The sequence below is a fragment of the Furipterus horrens genome, unplaced genomic scaffold, assembly GCF_987537825.1.
Source record: "Furipterus horrens unplaced genomic scaffold, mFurHor1.1.pri manual_scaffold_5, whole genome shotgun sequence".
NCBI classification, from domain to species: Eukaryota; Metazoa; Chordata; class Mammalia; order Chiroptera; family Furipteridae; genus Furipterus; species Furipterus horrens.
In genome coordinates, this window is record NW_028327175.1 from 130864668 (window position 1) to 130887857 (window position 23190).

At 42.5% G+C, this 23190-nt stretch overlaps 1 protein-coding gene and 1 long non-coding RNA gene across 2 annotated transcripts in view; one reads left to right on the forward strand and one right to left on the reverse strand.

Annotated features, from left to right (window-relative positions):
• The window catches only part of CSGALNACT2 (chondroitin sulfate N-acetylgalactosaminyltransferase 2), a 64425-nt gene that overhangs the window by 36766 nt on the left and 4469 nt on the right, over nt 1-23190 (forward strand). Inside the window, exons 6-7 of the mRNA XM_090277809.1 lie at nt 2083-2177; nt 5531-5612. Of these exons, the coding sequence (XP_090133935.1) occupies nt 2083-2177; nt 5531-5612 (177 nt within the window). The remainder of the gene's footprint in view (nt 1-2082; nt 2178-5530; nt 5613-23190) is intronic.
• On the reverse strand, nt 17108-21810 carry LOC150009831 (uncharacterized). The gene is made up of 3 exons (XR_016511207.1): nt 21747-21810; nt 20453-20572; nt 17108-18229 (listed from the first exon to the last, which is right to left on the reverse strand). It is a non-coding gene; the product is annotated as an uncharacterized LOC150009831 (long non-coding RNA).

Here is a 23190-nt window from a genome sequence, read left to right on the forward strand (position 1 = left end):
TTGATGCCAGTCTTAGCAAGGGGTTCCCTGTTAAGGGGAGATGGACTAGTTAGCTTTTAAGAGCCCTTCAGTGCTATCTATTTGAATGATAATGACAAGGCCTTCTGCAAGGGCTATTACATCAGGTCATTTTGATTCTTCTTTCCAACTTCCCCAAATCTTGTTCAAATCTATCTGCAGTTCTGTTTTCTTTTCTTTTTGGTTTCTCATTTTTAAAATTTTATTGTTGTTCAATTACAGTTGTCCCAATTTCCCCCCATTACGCTCCCCTACCCCACCTACCCCCCTGCTCCCACAGTCGATCCGTTTTATTTTCTATATGTTTCTGTGCAGTATTCTTTGGATTTACTGTTTCTATGGTTCATTTTGAAGGATAGATTTAACATAAGTTTCTAAGTTTCTTGGTGATTGCCAAGGTTAATCTGTATCTACTCCTGCTAATTAGATGAAAGAGTGAGATATTGGGTAGGCCAAAACATTCAGTTCTTAAGTAAAAATAAAAGGCACATTTTTCATTTTCACCAATAACTTTATGGACAACATATTCACTGTTTTGTTCCACTACCTTCTGTCATCTTTGATGCAACTTCGTAGTTCTATCTTCCAAAGATTTTTTATCTTTTTGAGCAAAGAACTGTTCAGGTGCCTTTTGCAGTCTTCCAGGGAATTGAAATATTTTTCATTAAGAGAATTTTGTAAAGACCAAAATAAATGGAAATCTGAAGGTGCGATGTCTGGTGAACATGGCAGATGAATCAGAACTTCTCAGCCAAGCTGTAACAGTTTTTGCCTGGTCATCAAAGAAACATGTGGTCTTGAGTTATCCTAATGGAAGATTATGTGTTTCTGTTGACTAATTCTGGATGCTTTTTGTTGAGTGCTGCTTTTAGTTATCATTGGGAGCAGTACTTGTTGGAATTAATTGTTTGGTTTTCCAGAAGGAGCTCATAATAGAGGACTCCCTTCCAATCCCACCATATATGCAACATCACCTTCTTTGGATGAAGACCAGTCTTTGGTGTGGTTGGTGGTGGGTCATTTCACTTGCCCCACAATCTCTTCCATTCCACATTATTGTGAAGTATCCACTTTTCATTGCCTATCACAATTTGTTTTTTAAATGGAACATTTTTGTTACCTTTAAGTGGAGAATTGCATGTGGAAATACAGTCAAGGTTTTTGTTTTTTTTCTTAGCTTATGTGGAACCCAAAGGTCAAAACAATTAACATAACCAAGCTGGTGCAAATGATTTGCAGTGCTTGATTTGGATGTTTTTAGTATGTTGGCTATCTCTCAAATGGTATAATGTTGGTTGTTCTCAATTAATGTGTCGATTTGATCACTATCAACTTCATCTGGTCTACTGGACTGTGGAGCATCATCCAATGAGAAATATCCAGGATGGAACATTGCAAACCACTTTGACACGTTCGATCAGTCACAGCACCTTCTCCATACACTGCACAAATGTTTTGTGTTTCAATTGCGTTTTTACCTGTATTGAAATAATAAAGCATAATATGCCAAAAACATTGCATATTTTCTTCTATCCTTAATATTAAAATAGCTACCCAAAAGTTCACCAATTTTCATAAGTTTTTGTAAAATGCATGCTGATATGACAGCTGTCTCAATGCAATTTAACAAAATTGTGTTGAATGAAGTTAAAGACAACTAAGTGCTACTAGAGCCACCTTATGGAAAAATCCGAATGAATGTTTTGGGGAACCCAATAAATGGCTCACCTAATGAATAGCTGAGAGAATACCTTTGCATATCTCTCCAAACTCAAGGGAATAAATCTGTGGAGCACCCTTTAGTCTATTTTTTTCTCTATTGTTGTGCAGTACTATAGTTCCATAGCCTGGCATACTGATATGTTATTAAAAAATCTTCATCATGTTTATTAAATCAATAGGATGTTCAGCAGCCTGAGTATTGATAAAATACAATATTGATAAAGTAAAATTATCATATGGAATCAAAAAAGACTTTAATAAACTATTGATAAACATTGTTATAAGACCAATCTTTCATTTTATGACTTCTTTGTGTGATATAACATGTATTTTAATTTATAGGCAAGAAGGTGTTTTACCCCATAGTGTTCAGTCTTTACAACCCTGCCATTGTTTATGCCAGTCAGAATGTACCCCCTCCTGTGGAGCAGCAGCTGGTAAGACTCTCACTGTTATGAAGGGCCACAAAGATCCTTTCTAGGTTCCTTTATATTTTATTCACAAGTAGAAAACAAAGTGTCAATAAAAAATTATTATAAACACACATTTCCATAGTCTCTTTTACCTCCAACCTCTATAAAATGCTTTCATTTTTATTGTCTTAGAATTGTGTCATTCTAGAGGGGAAGAAAAAGTTTAGGCTACAGAGAAAACTTCATGTTCCAGAATGTGAAAATTGTACAGTTACTTCTGCCAATGTATTTATAGTAATACTAAAAGTAAACTTTAATTTTAAAAACCTTATTAATTAGAAATCAAAACTAGATAACTAAGAAGGAATAACATACTATAGGGAATTACTTAGAAAATCATGGCATGGGAATGTCATGTGTCACAACTTTCAGTTGTACATACAGCAGCTTAAGAGTTATACTTACATTTAAAAAATTTTAAATAACTTACTATGTTAGAATAATTTAGATTTACAGAAAAGGTAGGAAGATGGAATAGGTGTTCCTAGACTTCACCCAGTTTTTCATAGTGTTAACATTTTAGGTAACCATGGTACATTGGTCAAAATTAATAAATTAATATTGGTAAGTTACTGCTAACTACACTATGGAATTTATTAGGATTTCACCAATTTTTCTACTAATATCCCTTTTCTGTTCCAGGATCCAGTCCAGGATACTATATTACACTTAGCCTAATTTTTATTATTAGCATTAAGAAAAAATAGAAACAAATGAACTAAGAACTCAGTTTAAGATGTTAAAAAATTGAATAACTAGGAGGGAAAAAAGATAAAGGCAGCGATTAATTAACCAAAAATAATAGCTTGAGAAATATAGGAGGTTATTCTTTATGTGCAAAAAAAATTTTTTAATTATAAAGTAGGTAGGTTCAAGTTAAAAAGGAAACTACAACATAGGAAATTATAATTAAAAAATTGAGAGAAATCAATTGTTTTTTTTAAAGTTTGTTTGTTTATTTATTTATTTTTAGAGCAAGGGGAAAGGAGAAAGAGAGGGAGAGGAACATCACTGTGTGGTTGCCTCTCACGCACCCCCAAACTGGGGACCTGACGTGCAACCTAGTCATGTGCCCTGACTGGGAATCAAACCAGCGACACTTGGCTCGCAGGCCGACGCTCAATCCACTGAGCCACAGCAGCCAGGGAGAGAAATCAATTTTATAAGTTTTTAGAATTTAAATAAAAGGGAAGGTTTCAGAATTTATAAACCATTAATATGAGCTAAGTTGATGTTAGTGATTTATAAAAGTTGATGTTAGTATTTCTAAATAAAAGAGATGAAAGTTCTGAAGAGACCAATTGCTGCTTAAAAATATAGGAACAGTATCAAAAACGTATTATACATTTGCATAGAGATGATGTTTTACTGGTTTTTCCAAATTTTCGAAGGACAGGTAATATTAGTGCCATATTATCTACTTAATATTTTTTATGAGGCCAGCATTATCTTTATACTAATACCTGGCAAAGCATACACACACACACACACATACACACACCTCTGTCATATCTGTAGGCCAGTATTACTTAGGAATATAGATACAAATGGGATCAAAATGGCAAATCAAACCCTCATGTGTACCTTACCTGACACCCTAAATCCTTTGTAAAAATTAATTAAGAAAAAGGCATACTAGTATTGGAAAGTGAGAGAATTATCATTAATAGCCTAAAGTTTGAGAAATTTCTGTATGATGGCAGTAGTGGATGGGTATAGGATCAATGGAGGACAGAACAATATGAAACAATGTGTTCAAGAGGACACAGAAGAATATATATGCTTGCTTTTCCAGGGGTGTGCTAAGCAGCAGGCATCACAGAGATTGGCTTACAAGCTGAGCCAGAAAGGTGGGGCAGAGTTCTGGAAATATTGAGTTGTAGGGAGGATGGGGAGCCCTGACTGCAAGGATGAGCTGCAATTGATATGGTGTGCCCTAAACCATGTTCAGCCTCTCCGCTATCACTGGAGATAGGGCCCTATAATCATAACTAATAGCCATGGGTTTTTGAACACTGATTTTTCTAACAAGAGTGAACAACAGTGAACTAAGACTAGCCAGACACTTGGGGGAAACCAGTGCCATGAGAGAGGTAGGTACTTGTTACCTCTGCTCACTGTTGTGTCCCAGCTCCCAGAACCATGTCAACAACATTTGTTGCATCTATGAGTAAAATAAAGGGGATTTATCAGGCTTCAACTTTTACTTGATTCTGGGGACTCAGTATCATCAAAGCCCTGATTTTCTTTGCTTGGACTTCAGTGGTAACAGCTTCACTTCAAAGCTGGTTTCCCTTGTGGTGGAAGGACTGTAGCAGTTCCAAACATTGCTCCACCCTGCATCTGGGTTGGCAAACTTATTCTGTACAGAGCATCATAGAAAATATTTGGGACTTTTCAGGCCATATAGTCCCTGTTGCAATTATTCAACTCTATCATTTTATCATGAAGGCAGCCATAGAAAATTTTTAAACAAACGAGGGTGACAAATACACAATAAAATTATTTACAAAACCAGGTGACACCAGGTTTAACCCAGAGACTGTAGTTTGCTGACTTTTATCCTACCCATCCAAAACAAGCAGGTGTCTTTTCTAGTAGCTCTATCAGAAGGACAAGGGGGCTTTCATTTAGAAAGTTCTCAGTCCCTCCCATTTTAGCATCATTGCCTGAGTTTTGTCTAATGCTTGTTAATGAACCAATTTCTGTAGTAAGTGGGGTGAGACTGCACACTGGTATAGAGTCCTCATGGTCCCATCTGCAAGTACAGGTGGAAGAGGCACTTGCTTGAAGTTCATGGGTTCCATGGGGCCAAAACTACACAATCAAGAAGGTAGTAGGGGATTAGAAACTGGGTAGAGTTGATCACAGTGTATTACAGTATGTGCAACTGTTGCCCTCCTGGGTGGGATGTAAAGCCCTTGAGATCAGGCACCACACTGATTTATTAGTAACCTCAGCTTGTACCTTGTACAAGGCTTTAATTCAAATAAATTGAAAGTGGCCAGAATCCTTGCCTATAGGGATAACTATACAGGGTGGAGCAAAGGTAGGTTTACAGTTGTGAGTACATGAAACAGAGTTTGTTTTTGTATTGTTATTTAGTAATTATTGTATTATTTTCCATATGACTGTAAACCTACTTTTGCCTGACCCTGTATATTTTCTGGTTTTATAAGGATTTAATAGTATAAATGCATATTATTCATTATCGATCATATAAATGACAGGAGAAATTATTTGAAAATATTTCATTGTTGATTAAAACTTTCTAGTTTTTAAGGCACTAAATTTATGTTTTTCCCCTCTAACTTCAGGTTCACAAAAAGGATTCTGGCTTTTGGAGAGATTTTGGCTTTGGAATGACTTGTCAGTACCGATCAGATTTCCTCACTGTTGGTAAGTATACCTTACATTTAAGGATAGCACTTTATGTATTTACACTATTACCTTATGTCATTTTTCTAAAACATCTCAAATTTGAGTATTTTTCTCTTAAATTATGAATGTCAGAATAGCTGAAAATAAGTCGGGAGATAGGAAAGGCAAAGTGAATTTATAATTCTTGTCGTTAAATAGCAAAATGAGGTAGGTCATAAAGGTAAAATTAAAAATTTGTTTAAAATCAAAACACTTTTTTAAAAATAGCTGTGTGACTTGTTACCCATATTTGCAGGTGATTTGAGTTTTCTCACAAAAGAGTATTACATAACTTTGGTGTCGTACTCATGGATTGTTACAGCAGGTTATCTAGTCCAAGGGCTTTTATACTTTTTATTGAGAAATGAAACCCCCTTTAATTGTCTTTTGAACTGTTATGCAAAATTTCAGTATTTAAAACAAATGTAAAAACAGCTGCTCTGACACTGGTTGAAGTTGGAGTGGGGTTACTAGTTTAGTCATCACTCCGCTAAATCACGAATGACTGTGAAGAATTTGGTTGAGGCTTCCTGCCACATCCCAGCTCCATTCCTACGCAGCAGAAAATAAAGTGTCAGAGCATAGTTTTAGAAGATAGGCTGAGACTTCCAGTCATGTTGTCAGAATAGGTAAACACTGTGCTTGTCTGCTCCTATCATTACATCAAAATTACAACTAACATAAAACAACCATGCTTGAGGGTCACCTGAAGACTGGGTCAATAGAACCTCTATAAATAAGCTGAAAATAATGTAAAATAAGGATACGAAGAAGCTATGTCGAGACTGTTAATGGGACAATATGTAACAGGCTAATTCACATCCACATGGGAATTAGGAGGGATATCTCGGCTGCAGAGGTTTCCTCTGAGAAGTGAGGGGCCCCAGCTCCACGTGGCTGGGTTCCGCTGCTCAGACCACCAGTGCTAGGAAGAGTATCCCCACAACCTATAGCTGTAAAAACCATCAGATGTTCTGTCCAGTTAACACAGATGGCTTTTAGAATCCCAGACATCCCTATTAAGGAGCCCACACACAGACTTCCTTGTTGATGGACACACTGCTCTGAGCTCCAGCTCTGGAGCAGCAGCTTGAAAAGTGCCAGGTACAAACAGGGGGAACTGAATTATCTGGCTTTGGGGTGAGTGCTGGAAGCACAGGTGTGTCCAAGACAGGTGCTGGCAGTCACTATTTTCCTTTGTTGAGCTCTACCCTCATCCAGACTGCAGGCACAGGCAGGCAACAAATCTGCATCTCCATGAGAGTAGTTATCACAGCTCACACCACCCTAGCGATGCTCTGAGATCCCACTCAACCCAGTCTCTGCACCAGCCTGAACATCTTTCAGTAGCTATCTCTCACAGTCAGCAGGTTACAACCTGTGCTATGGGTTTCCTTAAATCTCTCAAAGGTCCACAAACTCCAAACAAGCATCAACTGGGCTCAGCATGCTCTATACTTCTTGCTAAGTGACTCTCAGCCTGGCACTAGTGGCAGACAGTTTCAATTTGTATAACCACTTCCAGGTGCCTCCAAGCCCAGAACAGGCAGCTAACAAGCACAGATTACTTTGTAACTCCTGCCATGTGGCCTCAGGTAAGGTATAGGCAGTGGCTGACCTGGGCCTGTACTAGAGATCCTCCCAAGAGGCCCCAGGAACAACACAGCCAGAGGCTGACTTCAGACTACACTAGATCACCAGCCTATTATCTCCAAAAAAAGAACATACCCAAAGGGTCAACTCCACAGGCACCAGAGTTCTGCTACAGTGAATCCCATCTCCTGGAGTTAAACTACTCAGCAGGTTATCTGCTGTAATCACAGTCAGTCAGCTGGAGGACCAATCTCACCTACTGATATGCCAACAGCAAAGTTCAGCTACAACAGGAGTGCATACACAACCCACACCTGACTCAGGTGACTGGAGAGATGATGCCATGACATCTACTACATAAGACCAACTGGCCAAGACTGGGAGATGTAGCAGATCTACCTAACATGTAGAAATAAAAAGAGGCAGCCAAAATGAGGAAACAAAGTAATGTCCCAAATGAAAGAATGGGACAAAACTTCAGAGAAAGAACTAAATGAAATGGAGGAAAGCAATATACCAGGTACAGAGGTCAAAACACTGCTTATAAGAATGATCAATGAAATTAGGGGAACAATAGATGAATCAGTGAAACCTTTCACAAAGAGACGGATACCTTAAAAACAAGTCAGCGGAATAGGTGAAAGTTACACTCATCTCCTCCCAGGACCAAACTGGAATTACAGCTAAAATATAGAATAATCAGCCTGAATAACCATCTGAAGACTGGCTGAACAGAACTGTTATACCAAAGGGTTTACAGAAGAAGCCACACTGAGATTGTTAGGAAGCATGGAGATGCGAAAGGAGCTGGCCCTGCTTCTATGAGTGGTGGTTGAGATTCCAGAGGGATATTTTTAGCTGCAAAGGTTACCCCTTAGGAGTATGGGTCTCAGCCCCATACTGGGTTCCCCAGCCCAGAGCACCAGAGCTGGAAAGAGGCACCCACGTAACACCTGGCTCTGAAAACCAGCAGAGATTCGATTGTGAATGAGAGAGAAGTCTGCTAGAGACCCAGGCACCCTCTTAAAGGGTCAGTGCACAAAATCTCATTCGCAGCCACTCACCCTTGGTTCTAGCTAAGGAAGGACAGAGGAGATGAGGGTCCTGTGAGGAGAGACTGAATTTTCTGGCTCCAGGGAGAAAGCAGATGAGACAGCTACCAGGGTCCCTGTGCTGAGTCCTCCCAAATGGCAGGAGCCATCTTTCTTCAGTGAAGTACTCATATGACATCAGCCTAGGAGAATGCACTAGTCCCACTCTTTGGACTCCCTGTCATACCATGCTGCAGAGCTCATGCTCTGCAGAGGAGTCAGCTGCCTGGGCCCAAAGTGTAGAGGTCTGAGCAGACTTGGGATGTCATTGACCAAGTTTTGTGGCTCTGAGGTGGAGGTCATCCCCCGCCACCTTCCTGTGAGCCTGACCTGTGCCTCTCACCCACGGGAGACCTACCGGCCCCACCCTCTGGATACCCTACTGATCTTAGGCTCTCCAGGAGGTCCAGGAAGAATCCCGGACAGGTTTAGTTGTGTGACTCTAGAACTAGGGCCATTTTGCCCTCACACACCTAACCAGTGCAGAGCCATCACTCACATCACCAAATCTTGGTATATTTGGGCCTGACAGACTCTGCTGGCCTCATGTGATGGCTCTCTTGACACCCCACCAAACCACAAAAGTCTGAGGTCACCCAAGGGGTGGCAGCTAACCTTAGTGTACTGTGGGCCTCTTTTTTTTGAATCCTCACACGAGACTATGTTTATTGATTTTTAAAGAGAGGGGAAGGAGAAGAGAGAGAGAGAGAAATCAATCAGTTGCCTCCCATATGCACCCTAACCAAGGATCAAACCCACAACCTTTTGGTGTATAGGTTGATGCTCCAACTAGCTGAACCACCTGGCAGGGCTACTGTGGAACTTTTGCTCAGTGGCTTCAGACCCAGCACAAACAGAGTTTGAAGCTATATCAATCTGTGGAACACCACTCAACCCTACCTAGTGACTCACTAAGAACCTACCCCATGCAACTTGAGTACCTCCAGAGGCTCTTTCAGTGAGTAGGCTGTTAGCCAGCCAACAGGTAGAGGCAGGCAGAGGCAGATATTGGTGTGCCTTGGGCCTTGTGCTAACCTGCCCTGAGGCTTGGTGCTAATAGAAGCTGGTTTTGATGTGCAGCCTGGCTCCCATGCACACCCAGGCCTAGCAGAGGCAGCCACAAACTGTGGATCACATTTTAACTTCAAATAGGTTGCCCAGGGCCAGTCACAGGTAGCATCTGACTTTGATCTGCACCAGTATCCCTCCCAATATGTCCCAGAAACAACACACCCACTTGAGGGCTTCAGACATCAGAGCAGGATCCAATTAGATTCAGAAGTAGCACATCCAAAGGGATATTTCAACAGGCTGCAGACCCTGCTGAGGCGAATTCTGCTTTGTGTGGTCAGCACCCACACAGCTGCCCCCGCATAGTTAGCCGGCCTGAGGGTTGACCCCTGTGCACAAATGGGCCAATAACAATCAAGACTCAATTGCAACAGGAAAACTTTCATAACCCACACAAGGGACATTCCTGAAGTACCCAACTCAGGTGATCAACAAGACATTGCCTCTGGGTCCCACAAAACACCTAATATGTAAGATTGCCCTACCAAGACTGGGAGACATAGCCATATCTACCTAATACAAAGAGGCAGCCACAATTGGAACACAAAGAAACACGGGCCAAATGAAAGAATAGGAGATAACTCCAGAAAAAGCTAAATGAAATGGAGGCGACAAGCTACTAGATAGAATTCAAAACAATGCTTATAAGGATGCTCAAGAAACTTGGAGAATGGGTGAAATCAGTGAGAACTTAAAGAGATAGTAAGTCTAAAAAAGGGCATAGAAACCATAAAAAATGACCAGTCAGAAATGTAGAATACAATATCTGAAATGAGAATACCCTTGAAGGAATAAACAATAGATTAGATGAAACAGAGGACTGAATTAGTGATTTGGAATACAAGGTAGCAGAAAACACCCACTCAAAGTAGCAAAAAGAAAAAAGAATTTTAAAAAATGAGGATAGTTTAAGGGACCTTTGGGGCAACATGAAGCATAACAACATCTACATCATAGAGGTGCCAGAAGGAGAGGAGACAGAAGGGATTGAGAACCTATTTGAAGAAATAATAACCTAAAACTTCCCTAACCTGGTGAAGCAAAAAGACACAGAAGTCCAGGAAGCATAGAGACTCCCAAACAAGATGAACCCATAGAGGCCCACTCCAAGACACATCATAATTAAAATGACAGAGGGTAAAGACAAAGAGAGCATCTTCAGAGCAGCGAAAGTAAGACAGTTACCTACAAGGGAGCTTCCATAAGACAGTCAGCTGATTTCTCAACAGAAACATTTCAGGCCAGAAGGGATTGGCAAAAAAATATTCAAAGTGATGAAAAGGAAGGACCTACAACCAAGACTACTTTAACCAACAAGACTATCATTTAAAATCAAAGGAGAAATAAAAAACTTCATGGACAGAAAACTAAAGGAGTTCATTACCACCAAACCAGTCTTACAAGAATATTAAAGGGTCTTCTTTAAGAAGAAGAAAAAAAAAAAAAAAAAACCAGAGGGACATAGTTGTAAAGAATAAAATGACAATTAGCACATACCTATCAATAATCACTTTAAATGTTAATGATTTAAATCCGTCAATAAAAATACATAGCTGAATGGATAAGAAAACAACACCCAAAAATATGCTGTCTACAAGAGACCTACTGGAGAATGACAGATGCACACAAAAACTAAATGAATGGCTACCTCCAGCCAAGATGGAGGTGTAGACAGACACGCTGCATCTCCCTCCACAACTAAGAAGGAGTAGAACTACCTCAAAACTAGAGACAACCAGAAGTTCCAGAAAATCAAGATGCATGGAAATCCAACAAACAAAGATACAAAGAAGAAATACTGATCCAGACAGGTAAGAGGGGTGGAGCTGGGGCAGAGAGGACATGGTGTGGTGCTGGCAGCAGTGACAGCAGTGACAAGCCAGCGGAAAGCACAGTTACACATTTTTAAAAGTCAGGAGGAACACCTGGGGAGCATTCCCAGCACAGCTCACGGTCCCAACACCGGGGAAAATCAAGCCTCATTGCTTTCGACTGTGCAAACCAGTGAGGGTTGGGGTGGAGGCAGAAACTGCCGGTCTCTCAACAGAGTCCGCTTTTTTAAAGGTCCTCCACAGTCCTAGAACGTCTGCAGACCCATCCATTATAGGAATGACAGCCAGGGCAACAGCTAGAGAGGCACCAGTCCCATACAGAAGTGGAAGAAGTGCCTGGAAAAGGGGCGAGTGCTGGGCAAACAGCATTATTCCCTCTCAAACCCCTCCCCCACATGCAGCGCCGCAACATGGTGAAACAGGTTGCCCTATACTGATGAATCCCTAAGGCTCTGCCCCTTACAATGTAACAGGAGTGACAGCTCTGCCTAAGACAGAGGCAAACACACACAGGAGACTTCCAACTAAGATGGAGGCCTAGACTGACATGCTCCATCTCTCTCCACGACTAAGAAGGAGTACAATTACCCCAAAACCAGAATTAACGAGAAGTTCCAGAAAATAAATGGGAGTTCAACATAGGAAGTTATGAAGAGTGGTGTTCATCCGGACGGGAGGAGGGGTAAAGCTGGGGCGGAGAGGTCAAGCTGTTTTGGCGGCGACAGCAATGGGACAGCAGTAAACACAGACACCCATATTTAAGGGGAGGCGAGAAGTGCCTGGGGAGCACCCCTGGCTGCAGACCCATCGGCTTGTGATTCCAATGCCCAGGAAGGCAGACTCCCATTGTCTTGGACTGTGAGGCCCGGAGGGGGTGAGGATGGAGGAGGAGACTCCCGGTCTCTCAGCGGAGAGTGAATGGCAGGAATGTATCTTGGACACCCACCCCCACAGAAAACACCACAGTGTGGTGAGAAGGGTCGCCCAGTTGCAACGAGTGCACGGGGCTACGCCCTCTATAGCGTAGGAGGTGTGACAGCCCCACCCAGGAAGCAAAGGTAAACACAAAACTGTCAGAATGGCACAGATCATGATAGAGATCCTGGTGACACAGCTGACCAGACAGCAAATATCTAATCTAACAAAGCAGCAGATAGGAAATCTTTCTGAGGCACAGTTCAGAGCTTTGGTTATAAAAATGCTTACAGATCTAAGAGCAGATCTTAAACAAGACGGGGAAGGAATGAAGGCTAGTCCTGCTGAAATGAACAAAAACACATACGAAACTAGTGGTGAGGAAAAGAAAACCAGGGATCAAATCAACAAATCAGAGCATAGGGAAGAAACAAACAGTCAACCAGTGCAGAAAGAGGAAACAAAAAGTGAGGAAAATGAGGAGAGGCTCAGAAACCTATGGGACCGCTATAAGCGGGTCAACATCCAAATCATAGTGTTGCCAGAAGGTGAAGAAGAACTAGAAATTGAAAAATTATGTGAAAAAGTAATGAAGCAGAACTTCCCCAAGTTGGGGAAGGAAATAGACTTACAGGTCCAGGAAGCACAGAGTTCCAAAAAACTGGACCCAGGGAGAACCACACCAAGACACATTATAATCAAAATGTCAAAAATCAAGGACAAAGAGACAATCTTAAACGCAGCAAGAGAAAACAAGAGAATTACATACAAAGGGGTCCCAATTAGACTCTCAGCTGATTTCTCAAAAAAAAACCCTGCAGGCAAGAAGGGACTGGGAAGAAATATTCAAAAGTAATGAAAAGCAGACACCTACAACCATAATTACTCTGTCCAGCAAAGTTGTCATTCAGAATAGAAGGGCAGAGAAAGTGCTTCCAGGACAAAGTAAAACTGAAGGAGTTCATCAGATCCAAACCACTATTATATGAAATGTTAAAGGGACTTGTCTAGAAGAAAGGATCAAAACTATGAACCTTAAAATGAAAACTGCATCACCACAACCAACAACAGAAGCTAGGGAACTGAAACAAAGGCAAACTAAGTAGGCAACAAGAGTGGGAAAAGGATTATTGGTATGGAGAACTTTATGTGGGTAGGTCAGCAGGGAGGGGGAAGGGGGGAAAGGGAGGGAGATGGTACAGGAATTAGAAGTATAGTAGGAGGGAGTGGAGTAGACACGAAGATGTTGAGAGGAACTGTATGCACAACCAATGGGCATGGACTAAAGGGGGGCAGGTGGAGGGAGGGGGATCATTGGGTGGAGGGGAACAAAGGGAAGAGAAATTGGGACAACTGTAACAGTATAATCAATAAAGCATATTTAAAAAAAACTGAATGGACAAAGATATTTCATGCAAATAGAAATGAAAAATAAAAGCTAGAGTTTGCCGTCGTCGGCAGCCGTCCGTCTCGAGAGACGATGGTGTAGCTTCTTAAGAGTCTATCTGCACCGCCGAGAATGGTTGTGCTGTCCGACTCGGGAGTGACACGGTATCTGTCTCCTCCCGTGTTGAATCGACATCTTGCGATGACACTGGAGTGTCCTCTCCAGTGAAGCTGAAGCTACAGAGCCTGGGCAGGGTGATATGGAGGGTCTGCTGTTGCCCATGCAGCAGACCCCCCCTCTCTTCGCAGCTGAAGGGTCCAAGGGAAAGACGGAGTCAATAAAGCTAGAGTAGCAATACTTATATCAGACAAAATAGACTTAAAAAAATAGGTATAATAAGAGACAAAGGACACTACATAATGATAAAGGGATCAGTCCAACAAGAGGATTTAACTCTTGTAAACATTTATGAACCCAACATAGGAGCACCTAAATATATAAAGCAAATTTTGATGGACATAAAGGGAAAGATGTCTAGTAATGCAATTATAGTATAGGGGATTTTAACACCCCATTAACATCAATGGATAGATCTTCCAGGCAGAAAATCAACAAGGAAACAGCAGCCTTAAATGACACACTAGACCAGATAGATTTAATTGAAATCTTCAGAGCATTTCACCCCAAATCAACAAAAGAGACATTCTTTTCAAGTGCACATGGAAAAATTTCTAGTATAGCCCACACATTTGGACACAAAACAAGTCTCAACAAATTTAAGAAGACTGAACTCATATCAGGCATCTTCTCTGACTAGTTTGTAGTATGAAACTAGAAATCAATCACAAAAATAAAAAACACTGAAAAACATATGAACACACGGAGGCCAAACATGTTACTAAACAATGAATGGGTTAACAATGAGATCAAGAAGAAATCTAAAAATACCTTGAAATAAATAGCAAGAACACAACAACCCAAAATCTGTGGGACACAGCAAAAGCAGCCTTAAGAAGGAAATTCATTGCATTACAGGTCTACCACAAGAAACAACAAAAATCTTTTTTAAAAAAACCCAACAAACAAAAAAACCATTACATTTAAAGGAACTAGAAAAAGAACAACAAACAAAGCCCAATATCAGTAGAAGAGAGGAAATAATATCAGAGAAGATAAAATACAGTGATACAAATGATCAATGAAATCAAGAGCCAGTTCTTTGAAAAGATAAACAAGATTGATGAATGTTTAAAGAGACTCATCAAGAAAAAAAGAAAGGACTCAAATACATAAAATCAGAAATGAAAGAGAACAACTGACACCATAGAAATACGGCAGCTTATAAGGAAGCACTACAGACAACTATATGCCAATAAATTGGACAATATGGGTGAAATGGATACATTTCTAAAAACATAAAATCTAAAACTGAAGGAGGAAGAATCAGAAAATTTGAATAGATGAAATTACAACTAATGCATTTGAAGCAGCGATCAAGAAACATCCAACAAATAAAAGTCCTGGACCTGATAGTTTTACAGGTGAATTGTTACCAGACAGTCAAAGAACTAACAACTATCCTTCTCAAACTATTCCAAAAAGTTCAAGGGGAAGGAAGCCTCCCAAGCTCTTTTTATGAATCCATTCATTATCCTAATTCCAAAATCAGATAAAGACACTACAAAGAAAATTATAGGTCAATATTCCTCATGAAAATAGATGCAGAAATCCTCAACAAAATATCAGCAATTCAATTTTAGCAATACATTTAGAAGATCGTATACCATAATCAAATTGGATTTATTCCTGGGATGCACTGTAGGTGCTATATCTGCAAGTCAATTAACATAATACACCACATAAAGGATAAAAATAATATTCAGGTCTGGGAAGCACGGAGGGTCCTGGGCAAGCTGGACCCAGAGGGGACCACACTAGGACACATCATGATTGAGATGCTAAAGGTAAAAGATAAAAGACAGAGTCCTGGAGGCAGCAAGAGAGAGGCGGAGAGTTGCCTACAGGGCGGTGCCTATAGGACTATCAGCTGATTTCTCAGAGGACACTCCGCAGGCAAGAAGGGACTGGCAAGCAGTATTCAATGTGATGAAAGGCAACCTACAACCAGGATTACTCTATCCAGCAAAGCTATCATTTGGAATGGAAGGGCAGATGAAGTGCTTCCCAGACGAGGTAAAGCTAAAGGAGTTCATCATCACCAAGCCATTATTATATGAAATGTCAAAAGGACTTACTTAAGAAAAAGAAGATCAAAACTATGAACACTAAAATGACAACAAACTCACCACTATCAACAACTGAATCTAAAAAATAAAAACAAAATCCAACTAAGCAAACCAGAATAGGAACAGAATCATAGATATGGGGATCATTTGGAGGTTTATCAGCTAGGAGCGGGGAGGAGGAGAAATGGGGAAATGGTACAGGGACTAAGAAGCATAATTGGTTGATACAAAATAGACAGAGGAATGTTAAGAATAATATAGGAAAGGGTGCAGCCAAAGAACTTATATGCACAACCCATGGACATGAACTAAGGGGGGTGGGATTGCTGGAGGGAAGGGGGGTACTGGACAGAGGGGAGCAAAGGGTAAAAAAATTGGAACCACTGTAACAACATAATAAAATATACTTAAAAATTATGTTAATACATGGAGAAAAAACATTTGACAAAATTCATCCCCCAGTTATGCTTTTTAAAAAAACTCTCAGCATAGTATGGATAGAAGCAGCATACTTAAACATAATAAAGGCCATATATAACAAACCCACAGCTAACATCATACTCAATGGGGAAAAACTAAATGTTTCCCTTAAAATAAGGATCAAGACAGTCATTTCCACTTTTACCACTTTTATTCAACATAGAATAAGAAGTCCTTGCCACACCAGTTAGTCAAGAAGAGGAAATAAATTGGAAAGGAAGAAGTAATATAGGCGTTATTTGCAAGTGACATGATATACTCCATATAGGGAATCCTAAAGATTCCATCAAAAACTACTAGAACCGATAAATGAATTGAGTAAAGTAGAAGGATACAAAATAATTATTCAGAAATCAGTTGCATTTTTACACTAATAAGGAACTATTAGAAAGGAAACTAAGAAAACAATGTGTAATTGCATCAGTAAAAAACACCTAGGAATAAATTTAACCAAGGAGGTAAAAGACCTGTACTTGGAAAATTTTAAGACTAAAGAAAGAAATTGAAGAAGATACTAATAAATAGAAGCATGCACTGTGCTCATGGATGGGAAGAATTAACATTGTTAAAATGTTCATATCACGCAAAGCAATCAATAGATTCAATTGAATCTAGAACTAGAACATATATTCTAAAAATTTATATGGAACCACAAAAGACCCTGAATGGACACAGCAATCTTAAGAACAAAAGTTGAAGGCATTACACTACCTGATATGAAACTATACTACAAGGCCATAGTAATCATTACTGGTATAAAACATCCATATAGATCAATAGAACTGTCAGGTCCAAGACCCCTGAATGACGAGGTGGGCTCTGGTCCAGTGGCAAAGAAAAACTTCCGTGGAGCCATTGGGAGGTTTTGCATGCTTTATTGGTGCAGCACAGCCGAGAGTGCTGGCGATATACACTCTGGTACCTGCTATGCAGTGCAGCAGGTTTATATATGGTTGGTGAACAAAGGTGGCTTCTGGTCAAGTGATTACACAACACATGCTGAACCAGCGAACAGGAACTCATAGTCCAGAAGTAAGTCCAACTCTATCTTAAAACCTTAGCTACATATAGCCAGGGCCTTTCCCTGACACTCCACCCCTATGTGGCTGCAGTTTTCAAATGATGGGTCTGCAGGAGATCTGCTCCTTGGGCCCACAAACTACAACAACAATATATAAGGCACAACATCCTACTAATACTTTAGCTAGGAGAACTAGGCTACCTAGGACCCAGCACCAGGTGGTCCCTAAGGATTGCCAACACTGAAGTAAGGGGTCCTCTGTAGAAGCCTGAATACCTTGCACTTCCTTGTCTACTTCACAGAGGGCATCTTGGGTATCATCTTGATGATTAGGGATGTACATGCAGTAGGGCACAGATTCCGCCTTTAGCTGCTGTAAGTACATCTAAAACTATGTGGTCCTGCAGACCTACTTTCCTCATTTGGGTAGTCTTCTCTAGCATTAAAGCTAAGGCACGAGTGTGGTTGAGGGCTTGAGCAATATGCTTAGCTAGTGCTTCAACCTCTAATTCTACCATAATAGTCCCTCTACCAGGAAGAAAAAGAGCCAACGGATAAAACCACCAGGGGCCTTTATATAGAGCTTTTGGTATCCACCCCACATGCCGCTTGGCATTTCCCACAGGTTGCTCTATACAGCGGGGAGCTTGAACACAAAGGTCAACATGTTCAACCAAGAGCCATCCCCAACCATTGTCAATGGCATAACCCACCGAAGGTCTGGGATTCCCATGGTCCATTCGCAGGAGGGCTTCAATGGCATGCCGACAGGTGGTCCAGTCCACTGTGGTGGAATTGTCCTTCTGTAGCTGTTGCCATTCCATCAGGGGGGTGGGAGCAATGTGCCAGGACAGTCCTGCGGCATCCACAAGAAGTTCAGTGCAGACCCAGCAGCGGGAAACATTGTGCACCTGGGAGTACATATGGGCCCAGGAGGCTACTGAGTTTCCCAGGCTTAACCTGCTCAGAAGAAAAGATATGCTTTAGAGACCATGAGGGGGAGATCATGCCCCTCTGGCAAGATGCAGGCAATGCTTTAGTCCTGGGCTAGGACAACAGCCAGCAGAGGTTTTTGCCCAGGGCAAGCATACTAAACCTGTAAACTACTACCCTTTAGTTCAAGTGGGGTTAATAGTCCAAGGGGAAGTGAAGGAATTGGCTAAAGAGCTAAGCATAGTTCCTCTTTCCTTACAACCTTTTTGTCCTTAGGTAATGTTACCCGAATAGGCCTTGGCCAGGTGCACATCCAGGTGTGCACCTGCAGGTGTCAGGTGCATCCAATGCCCCAAGGTTGGACTATGGCGAGCCAATTAAGCTGCTTTGTCTCAAGGGACCAAGGCCAGGTCCAGGCTGCCAAGGCACTTGGGTACAAAGTCCATGGTTAGGTAATAAGAGATAAGCTGATTCCACTTATGGGCATACCACTGGGTTGGTCAGCTTCCCACTGATACGTAAAGGGAACACCCTTCCCTTTACTACTAATTCCAGGGGAGAATAGCCTGTCCAGTGAGGCTGTTCATTCAGGACCCAAAGGGCTAATGGTAACCGATGAGCCAACCCCTAGAGGGAAGGTTCATTCAGTGCTAAGGCTCTTAGTTTCTCCTTTAACAGGCCATTATACTGTTCTGTTATACCCACGGCCTGCGGGTGGTATGGTACATGAAGAATCCATTTGATGTCTTCTTGCTTAGCCCATCGCTGGATCATGGACCCTGTGAAGTGTGACCCTTGGTCACTTACGACACTTAGGGATCACCTATATCGGGCACATAGATACTCTAGGGCCTTAATCGTATGCTGCTTATCCACTTGGTTCACCAGAAAAGCAAACAAGAGGCCCATATTAGTATCTGCAGCTGTCAGGGCATATTGATAGTCCTGATCCTTAGGCAGTGGACCAATGTATTCTACTTGCCAGTGTTGCAGGGGCTGGTCTCCTCATTTCACTGCACCTCCCTGGTAGGGGAGGTGGTACCGTGATAAACGCAAATGGGAACAACAACACTCACATTTGTGAGTGACTGTCATTGCCTCAGCCCCTGTTAATGGTAAGCTATACCTCTGTGCTATTAACAACAGTGATTTTGGGCCAATATGGCCACAGTGCTGGTGGAGCCATCAGGTAGCTGGTAGAGACTGGAGAGTTCATACCTTTGCCAGGGCATCAGCCTCCTCATTGCCTGGTATTTATAGGGGACAATGACCTGAGACACGATAAATCATAGCCCCTACCTGGGAACCTCTTTCTACATTTCCCTGCCACATAGGGCCATTGCCCAATTATCCAATCTTGCAAATGCCACTGTGGGAGCCACAGTGTTAGGCCGTGATATATGGCGCAACTGTCCGTGCAGACCATTAAGGATCCTTTTTCTCCATTGAGGACCATCTACACGGCATGAAACTTGGCCCACTGGCCACACTAAGACCTGTTTCAAACCAGATAGTGTCTGTATCTGGCTGGAAAGCCACAGCCGTCCAGATCGGGGGATTCCCTCAGCTGGAGCCATCTGTATACCAGGCACCCTTGGGTATTGTACCTTGGCCTTCTTGGGAGTGCAATTGTTCAGTGAGAGAACTGGTAGAAAGCTCTGAGCATTGTTTGAGGTAGGCTCCCTACTTAGTTAGGGTGGACGCTTGCGCCACCCCTGATCTTGGAGTTTTCAACCACGATTTTACCTATCCTGCAATCGGAAGGGCAGTGCGTACTATTACGCACTGCTCCCCCATCAAGGCTTCACAGGCCTGCAGTGCAGCATATGTAGCCGCTAGCTGCTTCTCTGTGGGTGAATAGCATAGTTCAGTTCCCCTCCACAGTTGAGACCAGAATCCTAGGGGCATTCTCTGTTTCCCCTGGGCTTGCCAAAGGCCCTATCTATATCCTTCATTGTCAATTGAGACATCTAACTGAAATGGCATGGAGGAATCTATTACTGTAGAGCCTGTGCCTGGACTACTGCCCTTTGGCTTCAAGAAACGCCTATTCTTGGGTGTCTCCCCAATCATAGTCAGAACCCTTCTTTACAAGGGCATATAGAGGACGACACATCTGGGCTAGGTGGAGTATGAACACTCTCCAATATCCTAACAGGTCAAGGAAAGTCTGCTACTTCTTTACTGTCATAGGATGGGGATAGGCCCGAATTTTGTCAATTATGGCTTTGGGTATTACTTTAGTCTTACCCAACCATGTAACTCCCAGGAATTTGGCAGATAAGCCAGGCCCTTGGACCTCATCCTCATTGACTGCCCATCCCCAGGTTTGTAGAGCATGATGCAGGGATTTGGCTGCGTCCTCTAGATCTGAAAGAGAATCAGAGGTTAGCATGATGTCATCAATATAATGTGACATATGGACATAGGGCTTATGTATCCAAGCTCCCAAATCCTGGGCGACCAAGCCATGACATATGGTGGGACTATGTATGTACCCAAGTGGTAAAACTAGGGAAGCCCATTGTCTGCCTTCCCACAAGAAAGCTAACTGCTTCTGACTTTCCGGGGCAATGTCAATGGAAAAGAAGGCATTTGCCAAGTCCACGACATAGTGGTAGCGCCTGAGATGATGTGCCAATACACCCATGAGTTTAAGTACTGAGGGCACCTCTGCATGCATGGGGGGAATTACTTTATTGAGCTTCCTATAATTTACAGTCATTCGCCAGGTGCCATTGGGTTTCTTCACCGGCCACACAGGGGAAGTATAGGGACTGCATGAGTCACACAATTCCCGCCTTTTTCAGCTGGAGGATTGTTTTCCCTATTTCCTGGTGTCCTCCAGAAAGCTGATATTGGTGAACAGTCACTGTTCTCCAGGGACTCGGCAGAGCCACTGGTGGGTAATGCGGGTGAGCACGCTGTACTGTTTTCATCACTCAGATGTGCAGATGAAATTCTCTTAGCGTGGTCTGGAGGGTAAGACCTTTCAAAATGTCAATGCCAAGAATATACTTGGAAATTCCTGAAATATGGACTTTATACTGGTGGGGAGGCAACCGTCCAATACTCAAAAGTTAAAGTCACTTGTCAGTCGCGGATAACTTGCCCGTCATACCCGTTGATACAGGAGATGGGACCCTCAAAATGGTCAGGGTTGCTATAGACCAAGGAACATTCAGCTCCAATACCTATTAAAGCAAGTACATGTTGTACATTGCAGGGGGACCAGTAGATAGATAGTTCAACATGCAGCCTCTGGTCCTCTGTTCCCCAAGTCCTGGATTCCTTGGCCGGAGCGTCAATCAAATAGCAAGTCTGAATCAGTGGTGGCAGACGGCCACTTGATCAGATCCCGCAAGCGCAAGTGGGATTCCTTGCTTTTATTCTTTCCTGGTCCCTTTCCTGGCATCTGTGTATACCGTTGCATCGGGATCAACTCCTGCTACAAGGATAGGAGGACTTCATTTGGCTAGTGGTCTCTTTTTTTAGGTGGCATCCCTGCAGCAATGAGATTAGCCCACAACTGTAAATGAGATACCTTTGCAGGTCCTCCCCACGTCGTCTTCGGGGGCTTATGGGGTCCAGCCAATTTGGTCTGCTGCACCGTGCGGGTCCCCTTCTCTTGCTTGTGCACCTCTGCATTACCTAGCACTGTGATGGCAGTAGTAACAGCATACACTCGTTGCCCTACAGAAGGCATAACGAGAGCAGCTAGTGAAGCAAAAGTATACGGAGGTTCTGTGGTAAGCACCAAGTCTTTCATATGGGTGGTAAAAACATCACCCAGGGACCGATACTGGGCAGCATAAATCATTTGCTTCATGCCCAGCTCCCGGATCACCTGGACCAACTCAATATACATGGTCCACTTGGGCAGGGCCCCTGGGAGTTCAACATTCTCCCAGATTTAATGATTGCCATCAACCAGTTAATGATTGGCCCCTCCTACATCTGGTTCCTAGTCTTCATGCATTCTGGATGCGCTGTCGGATAGAGGAATGTGTCATAATAGCACTTAACTGAGCCATTTCCTCAGGCATTAACTGGAGATTATCTTCTCCATCATCCCACAACCACAAAAGCCAAGCAGGAATGGATTTCCCCAGCCTCTGATGCATCTGCTTTGCTAACTTCCATAACTGCTCAGGAGTATACGCGGTATAGGTAACCTGTTGCTTTACTTGGGGTAGTCTGGCGGCCCTACCTCCCAGGACCATGGGGGTTTCATGCTGCTTTATTACTGGGCAGGCATGCATCAGTATTGGGGTACTTGCATGAGGCATTCGGGATGTCTGGGTTCCATCCTCCTTCAGTATTGGATTCTCATCTGTCTCCAGTGAGGCTTCCTCCAAGGCTCGCAAGCAGGAGTCCAGATCCTCCTTGGGCTGCCGAAGCTGCTGCACCTGTAACTGGGCTTCCAATGGGAATCTACTCCTCCAGAGCTTACAGCACCTTGGTGATAGCCTCTGGAGTCAGGGGAACCTGAGCCCAATTCTGAGGCTGCCCCCAAGCCATGAGGACCAAGGCCACCGGGAACCACATTCCCATCAGCGGCCACATTTCTGCTGACTCTACCAGGGCAGAGGGTCCACTCACCTCGCCATCTTGCCGACTACACCAGATGTTGGGTCCGAGACCCACAAATGACAAGGTGGGCTCTGGCCTGGTGGCAAAGAAAAACTTGGGCGGAGCCATTGGAGGTTTTGCATGCTTTATTGGTGTGGCACAGCCAAGAGTACTGGCAATATAAACTCTCTCATCCGCTGCAAAGTGCAGCAAGTTTATATATGCTTGGTGAACAAAGGTGGCTTCTGGCCAAGTGATTATACAACACATGCTGAATGAGCAAACTGGAACTCGCGATCCAGAAGTAGGCCCAACTCCATCATAAAATCTTGGCCACATATAGGCATGACCTTCCCCTGACAAGAACACAACAGAGAGCCCAGAAATAAACCCACGCTATATGGTCAACTAATGTG